Raw genomic sequence first — 12802 nt, forward strand, 5'->3', positions numbered from 1 at the left:
CCCGCAGGAGCCCGGCCATGGCACGCGGGGGGCTGCAGCTGCTGGGGCTGGCGCTGCCCATAGGGTGTCTATAGGGTGCCCATAGGGTGTCTATAGGATCCCATAGGGTCTCTATAGGGTCTCTATAGGGTCTCTATAGGGTCCCTCTGTGCCCGCAGGAGCCCGGCCATGGCGCGCGGGGGGCTGCAGCTGCTGGGGCTGGCGCTGGCCGTGGCCGGCTGGGCCGCGCTGGTGGCGGCGGCGGCGCTGCCGCAGTGGGAGGTGTCGGCCTTGGGCAGCGGCGCCATCATCACCACCATCGTCACCTGGAAGGGGCTCTGGATGAGCTGCGTCAGCCAGAGCACCGGGCAACTGCAGTGCGAGGCCCACAAGTCCATCCTGGCACTGCCAGGTGATATCCCAGGGGCATCCTGGGGCATGGGGGGCATCCCGGGGCATGGGGGGTGACAGGGACACGGGGGGCACCGGGCACAGCCAGAGCACCGGGCAACTGCAGTGCGAGGCCCACAAGTCCATCCTGGCACTGCCAGGTGACACTGGGGGCATGGGGGGTGACAGGGACACGGGGGGTGACAGGGACACGGGGGGCACCGGGCAACTGCAGTGCGAGGCCCACAAGTCCATCCTGGCACTGCCAGGTGACATCCCGGGGGTGACAGGGACATGGGGGGCACCGGGGACAGGGGGGGCACTGGGCACAGCCAGAGCACCGGGCAACTGCAGTGCGAGGCCCACAAGTCCGTCCTGGCACTGCCAGGTGACATCCCGGGGGTGACAGGGACATGGGGGGCACCGGGGACAGGGGGGGGCACTGGGCACAGCCAGAGCACCGGGCAACTGCAGTGCGAGGCCCACAAGTCCGTCCTGGCACTGCCAGGTGACATCCCAGGGCATCCCAGGGCATGGGGGGCATCCCAGGGGCATGGGGGGTGACAGGGACACGGGGGGCACAGCCAGAGCACCGGGCAACTGCAGTGCGAGGCCCACAAGTCCATCCTGGCACTGCCAGGTGACATCCCGGGGCATGGGGGGCATCCCGGGGCATGGGGGGTGACAGGGACACGGGGGGCACCGGGGACACGGGGGGCACCGGGCACAGCCAGAGCACCGGGCAACTGCAGTGCGAGGCCCACAAGTCCATCCTGGCACTGCCAGGTGATATCCCGGGGCATGGGGGGTGACAGGGACACGGGGGGTGACAGGGACACGGGGGGCACCGGGCAACTGCAGTGCGAGGCCCACAAGTCCATCCTGGCACTGCCAGGTGACATCCCGGGGGTGACAGGGACATGGAGGGTGACTGGGGTGACTGGGACAGCAGGGACGGTGTCCCAGTGCCAATGTCCCAGTCCCCATTCCCAGTCCCTGTGCCAGTGTCCCTGTCCCCATCCCAGTCTCCATTCCCAGTCCCCACTCCCATTCCCAGTCCCCACTCCCAGTCCCTGTCGCCACTCCCAGTCCCCATTCCCAGTCCCCACTCCCAGTCCCTGTCGCCATTCCCACCCCTGTTCCCGTCCTGGTGTCCCTGTCCCGGTGTCCCAGTCCCCATCCCTGTCCCCATTCCCAGTCCCCACTCCCAGTCCCAGTCCCTGTGCCAGTGTCCCCATCCCCATCCCTGTCCCCATTCCCAGTCCCTGTGCCAGTGTCCCAGTCCCCATCCCTGTCTCCATTCCCAGTCCCCACTTCCAGTCCCTGTCCCCATTCCCGTCCCCATTCCCATCCCTGTCCCGGTGCCAGTGTCCCCATTCCCACCCCGTCCCCGTTCCCATCCGCATCCCTGTCCCGGTGTCCCAGTGTCCCTGTCCCCGTATCCCAGTCCCAGTGTCCCTGTCCGTGTCCCAGTGTCCCCATCCCAGTCCTCATCCCGGTGTCCCTGTCCCTGTCCCTGTCCTGGTGTCCCCGTCCCAGTGTCCCTGTCCCCATCCCAGTCCCGGTGTCCCTGTCCCCATCCCGGTGTCCCTGTCCCCATCCCAGTGTCCCTGTCCCCATCCCAGTCCCGGTGTCCCTGTCCCCATCCCGGTGTCCCTGTCCCCATCCCAGTGTCCCTGTCCCCATCCCAGTCCCGGTGTCCCTGTCCCCATCCCAGTGTCCCCGTCCCAGTGTCCCTGTCCCCATCCCAGTGTCCCTGTGCCCATTCCTGTGTCCCTGTCCCCATCCCAGTCCCGGTGTCCCTGTCCCCATCCCAGTGTCCCCATCCCGGTGTCCCTGTGCCCATTCCTGTCCCGGTGTCCCCGTCCCCTCTGTCCCCGTCCCCTCTGTCCCCATTTCCCTGTCCCGGTGTCCCCGTCCCCTCTGTCCCCATCCCGGTGTCCCCATCCCCACCCCCATCCCCATTTCCCCATCCCGATGTCCCCATCCCCACCCTGTCCCCGTTTCCCCGTCCCGGTGTCCCCTCTGTCCCCATCCCCGTTTCCCTGTCCCGATGTCCCCATCCCCACCCCCATCCCCGTTTCCCCGTCCCGGTGTCCCCATCCCCACCCTGTCCCCGTTTCCCAGTCCCGGTGTCCCCATCCCCACCCCCATCCCCGTTTCCCCGTCCCGGTGTCCCCATCCCCACCCCCATCCCCGTTTCCCAGTCCCGATGTCCCCATCCCCACCCCCATCCCCGTTTCCCCGTCCCGGTGTCCCCATCCCCACCCCCATCCCCGTTTCCCAGTCCCGATGTCCCCATCCCCACCCCCATCCCCGTTTCCCCATCCCGGTGTCCCCATCCCCACCCCCATCCCCGTTTCCCCGTCCCGGTGTCCCCTCTGTCCCCATCCCCGTTTCCCAGTCCCGGTGTCCCCATCCCCACCCCCATCCCCATTTCCCCATCCCGGTGTCCCCATCCCCACCCCCATCCCCGTTTCCCCGTCCCGGCGTCCCCATCCCCACCCCCATCCCCGTTTCCCCATCCCGGTGTCCCCATCCCCACCCCCATCCCCGTTTCCCAGTCCCGGTGTCCCCATCCCCTCCCCCATCCCCGTTTCCCAGTCCCGGTGTCGCCGTCCCCTCCCTCCCCTCCCCCCGTCCCCTCCCGGTTTCGGGGCGCGGCCGCGGCCAAAGGGCGCCCGGGGGGGGCCATAAAGGAGCGGCACCAACGGCCACCAACGGCCACCAACGGCCACCAACTGTCACCGAGCGAGTGCCACCGCCCCAGTGCCACCGCCCCAGTGCCACCACCCCAGTGCCACCCCAGTGCCACCGCCCCAGTGCCACCCCAGTGCCACCACCCCAGTGCCACCGCCCCAGTGCCACCCCAGTGCCACCGTCACCAACTGTCACCACCACCCCAGTGCAACCACCCCAGTGCCGCCCCAGTGCCACCACCCCAGTGCCACCGTCACCAACTGTCACCACCGCCCCACCCGGGAGGGCCCCGGGACCCCCAAAATCCACCCCAGGACCCCTAAAATCTGCCTCGGGACCCTCAAAATCCACCCCGGGACCCCCAAAATCAACCCCAAGACCCCCAAAATCTGCCCCGGGACCCCTAAATCCACCCCAGGATCCCAAAATCTGCCCCGAGACCCCCAAAATCTGCCCCGGGACGCCCAAAATCCGCCCTGGGACCCCCAGAATCCACCCCAGGATCCCAAAATCCGCCCAGGGACCCTTAAAATCTGCCCTGGGACCCTCAAAATCCACCCCTGGACCCCAAAATCTGCCCCGGGACCCCTAAATCCACCCCAGGATCCCAAAATCTGCCCCGGGACCCCCAAAATCCGCCCCCGAGACGGCCAAAATCCGCCCTGGGACCCCTAAAATCCATCCCAGGATCCCAAAATCTGCCCTGGGACCCCCAAAATCCGCCCCGGGACCCCAAATTCCCCCTGGGACCCATCCAGGACCCCCCAAATCCCCTCCAACCCCCCCCAAATCCCCCCAGGACCCTCTTTAACCCCTTATTGCCCACCCAGGTCACCTGCAGACCCCCCAAACCTCCCCAAATCCCCCCCAAAATTCCCCAAATCCCCCCCAAACCCCCCTTTAACCCCTTGTTGCCCCCACTGACCCCCTTTAACCCTTTCATGTCCCCCCCCAAATCCCCCCAAACCCCCTCCAGGCCCCCCTTTAACCCCTTGTTGCCCGCCCAGCTCACCTGCAGACCCCCCAAACCTCCCCAAATCCCCCCCAAAATCCCCCAAATCCCCCCCAAACCCCCTCCAGGACCCTTTTTAACCCCTTGTTGCCCGCCCAGCTCACCTGCAGACCCCCCAAACCTCCCCAAATCCCCCCCAAAATCCCCCAAATCCCCCCCAAACCCCCTCCAGGACCCTTTTTAACCCCTTGTTGCCCGCCCAGCTCACCTGCAGGCCACGCGGGCGCTCCTGGTGGTCGCGGGGGTCCTGGGCCCGCTGGCGCTGGCCGCGGCCGTGGGGGGCATGAAGTGCACGCGCTGCGGGGGCGACGACCCCCGGAGAAAAGCCTCGGTGGCCGCCGCGGGGGGGGCCCTCTTCATCCTCGCGGGTGAGTGGCACCCCAAAAACCTGCCCTGGAACCCCAAAAACTCCACTGGAACCCCAAAAACCTGCCCTGGAACCCCAAAAACCTGCCCTGGGACTCCAAAAACTCCACTGGAACCCCAAAAACCTCCCCTGGAACCCCAAAAACCTGCCCTGGAACCCCAAAAACCTGCCCTTGGAACCCCAAAAACTCCACTGGAACCCCAAAAACCTGCCCTGGGAACCCAAAAACCTGCCCTGGAACCCTAAAAACTCCACTGGAACCCCAAAAACCTGCCCTGGGACTCCAAAAACCTCCCCTGGCACCCCAAAAACTCCCCTGGACCCCCAAAAACCTGCCCTGGAACCCCAAAAACCTCCCTTGGAACCCCAAAAACTCCCCTGGAACCCCAAAAACTCCACTGGACCCCCAAAAACCTGCCCTGGGACCCCAGAAATGGGTTTGGGACTCCCAAAAACCTCCCCTGGGACCCCAAAAACTCCCCTGGAACCCCAAAAACCTGCCCCGGACCACCAAAAACCTGCCCTGGCACCCCAAAAACCTCCCCTGGCACCCCAAAAACCTGCCCTGGAACCCCAAAAACCTCCCCTGGCACCCCAAAAACCTCCCCTGGCACCCCAAAAACCTGCCCTGGCACCCCAAAAACCTGCCCTGGCACCCCAAAAACCTCCCCTGGCACCCCAAAAACCTGCCCCAGACCACCAAAAACCTGCCCTGGAACCCTAAAAACCTCCCTGGGAGCCCCAAGAACCTGCCCTGGCACCCCAAAAACTCCCCTGGAACCCCAAAAACTCCACTGGAACCCCAGAAATGGGTTTGGGACCCCAAAAACCTCCCCCGGACCGCCAAAAACCTGCCCTGGACCCCAAAAACCCCCCTGGGACCCCCAAAACCTCCCCTGGGACCCCCGTCCCTGCCCCGTTGTCCCATAATCCCCATTATTTTCCCCAAATCCTCCATTTTTCCCCAAAACCCCTCATTTTTCCCCTCCCAAAACCTGCATTTTTTCCCCAAATCCCCCTTTTCCCCCCCAAACCCCCATTTTTTCCCAAAATCCCCCTTTTTCACCCCAAACCCCCCATTTTCCCCCAAAACCCCTCATTTTTTATCCCCAAAATCCCCATTTTTCCCTCCCAACCCCCCTTATTTCTTGTCCCAAAATCCCCATTTTTCACCCCAAACCCCCCCATTTTTTCCCAAAATCCCCCTTTTTCACCCCAAACCCCCCATTTTTCCCCCAAAATCCCCACTTTTCACCCCAAAACCCCCCATTTTTTCCCAAAATCCCCCTTTTTCACCCCAAACCCCCTTATTTCTTGTCCCAAAATCCCCCTTTTTCACCCCAAAACCCCCCTTTTTTTCCCAAAATCCCCCTTTTTCACCCCCAACCCCCCATTTTTTCCCCAAATCCCCTTTTCCCCCCCAAAAAACCCTCATTTTTTTCCCAAAATCCCCCTTTTTCCCCCCAAAAACCCCCCATTTTTTCCCAAAATCCCCCTTTTTCACCCCAAAACCCCCCTTTTTTTCCCCAAATCCCCTTTTCCCCCCCAAAACCCCCATTTTTCCCCCAAAATCCCCACTTTTCACCCCAAAACCCCCCTTTTTTTCCCAAAATCCCCCTTTTTCACCCCAAACCCCCCATTTTTTCCCCAAATCCCCTTTTCCCCCCCAAAAACCCCTCATTTTTCTCCCAAAATCCCCATTTTTCCCCCAAAATCCCCCTTCCCCCCCCAAAAAAAACCCATTTTTCCCCGAAACCCCTCATTTTCCCCTCCCAAAATCCCCATTTTTCCCCCCAAAATCCCCATTTTTCCCCCCAAAAACCCCTCATTTTTTTCCCCAAATCCTCCTTTTTCCCCCCCAAACCCCCATTTTTTCCCAAAATCCCCCTTTTTCACCCCAAACCCCCCATTTTTTCCCAAAATCCCCCTTTTTCACCCCAAAACCCCCCATTTTTCCCCCAAAATCCCCCTTTTTCACCCCAAACCCCCTTATTTCTTGTCCCAAAATCCCCATTTTTCCCCTCCCAACCCCCATTTTTTTCCCAAAATCCCTCTTTTTCACCCCAAAACCCCCTCATTTTTTCCCAAAATCCCCCTTTTCCCCCCCAAAAACCCCTCATTTTTTTCCCAAAATCCCCATTTTTCCCCCAAAATCCCCCTTCCCCCCCAAAAAAACCCCCATTTTTCCCCGAAACCCCTCATTTTCCCCTCCCAAAATCCCCATTTTTCCCCCCAAAAACCCCTCATTTTTTTCCCAAAATCCCCATTTTTCCCCCCACACCCCCATTTTTTCCCAAAATCCCCCTTTTCCCCCCCAAAAACCCCTCATTTTTTTCCCAAAATCCCCATTTTTCCCCCAAAATCCCCCTTCCCCCCCAAAAAAAACCCCATTTTTCCCCGAAACCCCTCATTTTCCCCTCCCAAAATCCCCATTTTTCCCCCCAAAAACCCCTCATTTTTTTCCCAAAATCCCCATTTTTCCCCCCACACCCCCATTTTTTCCCAAAATCCCTCTTTTCCCCCCCAAAAACCCCTCATTTTTTTCCCAATATCCCCATTTTTCCCCCAAAATCCCCCTTCCCCCCCCAAAAACCCCATTTTTCCCCGAAACCCCTCATTTTCCCCTCCCAAAATCCCCATTTTTCCCCCCAAAAACCCCTCATTTTTTTCCCAAAATCCTCCTTTTTCCCCCCAAACCCCCATTTTTTCCCAAAATCCCTCTTTTTCACCCCAAAACCCCCCATTTTTCCCCCAAAATCCCCCTTTTTCACCCCAAACCCCCTTATTTCTTGTCCCAAAATCCCCATTTTTCCCCTCCCAACCCCCATTTTTTTCCCAAAATCCCTCTTTTTCACCCCAAAACCCCCTCATTTTTTCCCAAAATCCCCCTTTTCCCCCCCAAAAACCCCTCATTTTTTTCCCAAAATCCCCATTTTTCCCCCAAAATCCCCCTTCCCCCCCCAAAAAAACCCCATTTTTCCCCGAAACCCCTCATTTTCCCCTCCCAAAATCCCCATTTTTCCCCCCAAAAACCCCTCATTTTTTTCCCCCCAAAATCCCCATTTTTCCCCCCACACCCCCATTTTTTCCCAAAATCCCTCTTTTTCACCCCAAAAACCCCTCATTTTTTTCCCAAAATCCCCATTTTTCCCCCAAAATCCCCCTTCCCCCCCCCAAAAAAACCCCATTTTTCCCCGAAACCCCTCATTTTCCCCTCCCAAAATCCCCATTTTTCCCCCCAAAATCCCCATTTTTCCCCCCAAAAACCCCTCATTTTTTTCCCCAAATCCTCCTTTTTCCCCCCCAAACCCCCATTTTTTCCCAAAATCCCCGTTTTTCACCCCAAACCCCCCAGGCCTGCTGGGTCTCGTCGCCTGCTCCTGGTACGGCCACAGGATCGTCACCAACTTCTACGACGCCTCCACGCCCATCAACGCCAAGTGAGCGCCGTTTTGGGGCAAATCCCCGCCTTTTTGGGGCTTTGCGGGGTTTTTGAGGTTTGGGGGATTTTTGGGGATTTTTTGGGATTTTTTTGGGATTTTTTGGGGATTTTTTGGGGATTTTTTGGGGATTTTTTGGGGATTTTTTTGGGCGAATTCTGGGGGTTTTTGGACGGGGGTTTTTGAGTTTGAGGGGTGATTTGGGGATTTTTTGGGGGTTTTGGGATTTTTTTGGGGTTTTGGGGATTTTTTGGGATTTTTTGGGATTTTTTTTGGGATTTTTTGGGATTTTTTTGGGATTTTTTGGGGATTTTTTGGGGATTTTTTTGGGCGAATTCTGGGGGTTTTTGGACGGGGGTTTTTGAGTTTGAGGGGTGATTTGGGGATTTTTGGGGGGTTTGGGATTTTTTGGGGTTTTGGGGATTTTTTGGGATTTTTTGGGATTTGTTGGGATTTTTGCGGATTTTTGGGGATTTTTTTGGGATTTTTTGGGGATTTTTTGGGGAGATTTCAGGGGATTTTTGGATGGGGGATTTTTAGTTTGAGGGGTGATTTGGGGATTTTTTTGGGGGGTTTTGGGGATTTTTTGGGGTTTTGGGGATTTTTTGGGATTTTTTGGGATTTTTTGGGGATTTTTTGGGGATTTTTTGGGATTTTTTTGGGCGAATTCTGGGGGTTTTTGGACGGGGGTTTTTGAGTTTGAGGGGTGATTTGGGGATTTTTTGGGGGGTTTTGGGATTTTTTGGGGTTTGGGGATTTTTTGGGATTTTTTGGGATTTTTGCGGATTTTTGGGGGATTTTTTGGGGATTTTTTGGGATTTTTTTGGGCGAATTCTGGGGGTTTTTGGACGGGGGTTTTTGAGTTTGAGGGGTGATTTTGGGATTTTTGGGGGGTTTGGGGATTTTTTGGGGTTTTGGGGATTTTTTGGGATTTTTTGGGATTTTTGCGGATTTTTGGGGGATTTTTTGGGGATTTTTTGGGATTTTTTTGGGCGAATTCTGGGGGGTTTTGGACGGGGGTTTTTGAGTTTGAGGGGTGATTTGGGGATTTTTGGGGGGTTTTGGGATTTTTTGGGGTTTGGGGGATTTTTTGGGATTTTTTGGGATTTTTGGGGATTTTTTGGGGATTTTTTGGGGCAATTTCAGGGGATTTTTGGATGGGGGTTTTTGAGTTTGAGGGGTGATTTTGGGATTTTTTGGGATTTTTTGGAGGTTTTTTTGGGATTTTTTTGGGGCGATTTCAGGGGATTTTTGGATGGGGGTTTTTCACTTGGAGGGGCGATTTTGGGGAGGATTTGGGGGTTTGGGGATTTTTTGGGATTTTTTGGGGATTTTTTGGGGAATTTTTTGGGGATTTTTTGGGGTTTTTTGGGGATTTTTTGGGGAATTTTTTGGGGATTTTTTTGGGGATTTTTTGGGGTGATTTCAGGGGATTTTTCCCAGATTTTCGGGGGGATTCGGACGGATTTTGGGGCGGTTTCTGGGGATTTTTGGATGGGAGTTTTTGGGGAGGATTTGGGGTTTTTTGGGGTTTTTTTGGGGCAGTTTCGGGGGATTTTTTCCGGCTGTTCCTGGGCTGGGCGGGGGCGGCTTTGGGCTCAATTTGGGGTTAATTTGGGGTCATTTTGGGCCATTTTGGGCCATTTTGGGGTATTTTTATCAGGTTTTTGGGCTATTTTGGGATATTTTAATTGGGATTTCGGTCATTTGGGGCTAATTTGGGCTATTTTGGGTTATTTTTTATCAGGATTTCGGCCACTTTGGGATATTTTGGGCTATTTTTGATCTGGTTTTCAGCCATTCGGGGTTAATTTGGGGTGAATTTTGGGCTATTTTGGGTTATTTTAATCAGGTTTTTGGGCATTTTGGGTTATTTTAATTGGGATTTTGGGCTATTTTGGGCTATTTTTATCGGGATTTTGGGCATTTTGGGTTAATTTTGGGCTATTTTGGGTTCTTTTAATTGGGATTTTAGGTTATTTTGGGTTATTTTAATCGGGATTTCGGGCATTTTGGGCTATTTTGGGCTATTTTGATCGGGTTTTCAGCCATTCGGGGTTAATTTGGGCTATTTTGGGTTATTTTAATCAGGATTTTGGGTAGTTTGGGCTATTTTGGGTTATTTTAATCGGGTTTTGGGCTATTTTGGGTTATTTTAATTGGGATTTCGGGCATTTTGGGGCAGATTTCGGGGGTCCCTGACCCCAATCCCCCCCTCAGCTGTTCCTGGGCTGGGTGGGGTCAATTTGGGGTCAATTTGGGCTATTTTGGGTTATTTTAATCGGGATTTTGGGCTATTTTGGGTTATTTTGGGTTATTTTTATCGGGATTTTGGGCTATTTTGGGTTATTTTAATCAGGTTTTTGGCTATTTTGGGTTATTTTTATTGGGATTTTGGGCTATTTTGGGTTATTTTGATCGGGATTTCGGGCATTTTGGGCTATTTTGGGATATTTTTATCGGGATTTCGGGCATTTTGGGGCGGATTTCGGGGGTCCCTGACCCCAATCCCCCCCTCAGCTGTTCCTGGGCTGGGCGGGGTCAATTTGGGCCATTTTGGGTTATTTTAATCGGGATTTTGGGCTATTTTGGGATATTTTTATCGGGATTTCGGGCATTTTGGGGCGGATTTCGGGGGTCCCTGACCCCACTCCCCCTCCCCAGGTACGAGTTCGGCTCGGCGCTGTTCCTGGGCTGGGCGGGGGCGGCCCTGGCGCTGCTCGGGGGGTCCCTCCTGGCCTCGTCGCGCTGCTCCTGCGGGGGGAGGGGCGCGGCCCCAGCCCGGGGCTACCCCCGCCCCAAGGGCCCCCCCAGCAGCAGCCGCGAGTACGTCTGAGAGACCCCCGCCCCCATTCCGGGACCCCCCGCCCCCATTCCGGGAACCCCCGCCCCCATTCCGGGACCCCCCCTCCCCCAATTCGGGACCCCCGCCCCCATTCCGCGACCCCCGCCCCCATTCCGCGACCCCCGCCCCCAATTCGGGACCCCCGCCCCCAATTCGGGACCCCCACCCCCATTCCGGACCCCCTCCCCCATTCCGGGAACCCCTCCCCCATTCCGGGCTCTCCCCTCCCCCATTCCGAGACCCCCTCCCCCATTCCGGGCTCTCCCCTCCCCCATTCCAGGACCCCCTCCCCCATTCCGGCTCTCCCCTCCCCCATTCCAGGACCCCCTCCCCCATTCCGAGACCCCCTCCCCAATTCCAGACTCTCCCCTCCCCCATTCCAGGACCCCGCCCCCATTCCGAGACCCCCTCCCCAATTCCAGACTCTCCCCTCCCCCATTCCAGGACCCCTGCCCCCATTCCGAGCTCTCCCCTCCCCCACACTCAGGGATTTCCCCTCCCCCACCCCGATTTTGGGCGGGGTTTTTTTTCCTTCCCCACCCCTCCCCCAATTTTGGGGGGAGGGGGGGGGTTTGTCCCCTCCTCTCCCCTCCCCCCGCCCCTCGCTGGGGCCGGGACCCCCCTCCCCAAATTCGGGGGGGTCCCCGCGGGTTTTGTGCGAGATGGGAATAAAGCGGTGGGGGAGGGGCGCGGGCGAAGTTGCTTTCGGTGATTTTTTTTTTTTTTGGGGTGTTCGGGGTGGAGGGCTCGGCCGGGACCCCCAAATTCCCATCAGGGAACCCCAAATCCTCCCTGGGAACCCCAAATTCCCATCAGGGAACCCCAAAATCCCCCCAGGAACCCCAAAATTCCCATCAGGGAACCCCAAATCTCCTCTAGGAACCCCCAAATCTACCCCTGGGACCCCCAAATTCCATCAGGGAACCCCAAATCCTCCCTGGGAACCCCAAAATCCCATCAGGGAACCCCAAAATCCTCCCAGGGACCCCAAAATTCCCATCAAGGAAGCCCAAAATTCCCCCCGGGACCCCCAAATTCCCCTCAGGGACCTCCAAATTCCCCCTGAGAACCCCAAATTCCCCTCCAGGACCCTCAAATCCCCTCCAGGGCCCCCCAAATTCCCCCTGAGAACCCCAAATTCCCCTCCAGGTGAAAGGCAGGAAAGGACTCCACTACTAGAAAAGTAGTAAAGTAGGTATGCTTTATTCCAGCGCTGGGACGCACGGGGGATCGCTCCTCCAAAATCATGCGTGCCTACAGCTGTTTTCAGCTCGGTATTTATCGGGTTACAAGTTCCATATTCATTAAGTTTCCTAACAAACTCATACATATTCATCACCTAGCCCCGCCCAGCCTCGCTTGGTTTTATAGTGAACTCAAAAGTCATTTACATCCGCGTAGCGCTTGTGCAGTGTTGTTTGGTGGTTGTGGTAGGGGTCTCTCGGGGGTCTTGTGATGAAGTCAGGGAGTCTTCCTCGTCTGAACTTTTCACCTTTCTCTCCTGGGAATGCTCTTTTATACCTTTGGCCTGGGTTTAAGCTTTGGGACTGGTTTGAGCTAGTTTTGGGATGAAGCAGGATGCCTGTCTGAGACTCCCCCTGGTTTTATCAGCAGTCTCTTATCTTCTTGTTCCTGCTCTGGTATGCTGACCAAGCTAGATGCATTGCTCCTGACAAACGAATTCTTTTGCTCCCCATCCCCCTGATTCACAGGACCCTCAAATCCCCTCCAGGGCCCCCCATATTCGCCCTGAGAACCCCAAATTCACCCTGAGAACCCCAAATTCCCCTCAGGAATCCCCAAATTCCCCTGAGAACCCCAAATTCCCCTCAGGAATCCCCAAATTCCCCCGGAAGCCCAAATTCCCCTCAGGAACCCCCAAATTCCCTCCAGGGCCCCCCAAATTCCCCTGAGAACCCCAAATTCGCCCTGAGAACCCCAAATTCCCCTCAGGAACCCCCCAGATTCCCCTGAGAACCCCAAATTCCCCCTGGAACCCCAAATTCCCCTCAGGAACCCCCAAATTCCCTCCAGGGAATTCCCGCGCGCGGCAATGGCGGCGCCGGAGC

The 12802-nt window shown here is 56.9% G+C and overlaps 1 protein-coding gene across 1 annotated transcript; it reads left to right on the forward strand.

The window, feature by feature from the left end:
- The first annotated feature begins 168 nt into the window (after window positions 1–168).
- On the forward strand, window positions 169–10745 carry LOC138101650 (claudin-7-like). The gene is made up of 4 exons (XM_068999423.1): window positions 169–391; window positions 4285–4449; window positions 7804–7888; window positions 10553–10745. Exons 1-4 carry the CDS (start codon window positions 169–171, stop codon window positions 10722–10724), a joined length of 645 nt encoding a protein of 214 aa, XP_068855524.1. The 3' UTR covers window positions 10725–10745.
- The last annotated feature ends 2057 nt before the right edge of the window (window positions 10746–12802 follow it).

This window comes from Aphelocoma coerulescens, unplaced genomic scaffold, assembly GCF_041296385.1.
Source record: "Aphelocoma coerulescens isolate FSJ_1873_10779 unplaced genomic scaffold, UR_Acoe_1.0 HiC_scaffold_384, whole genome shotgun sequence".
Classification (NCBI taxonomy): domain Eukaryota; kingdom Metazoa; phylum Chordata; class Aves; order Passeriformes; family Corvidae; genus Aphelocoma; species Aphelocoma coerulescens.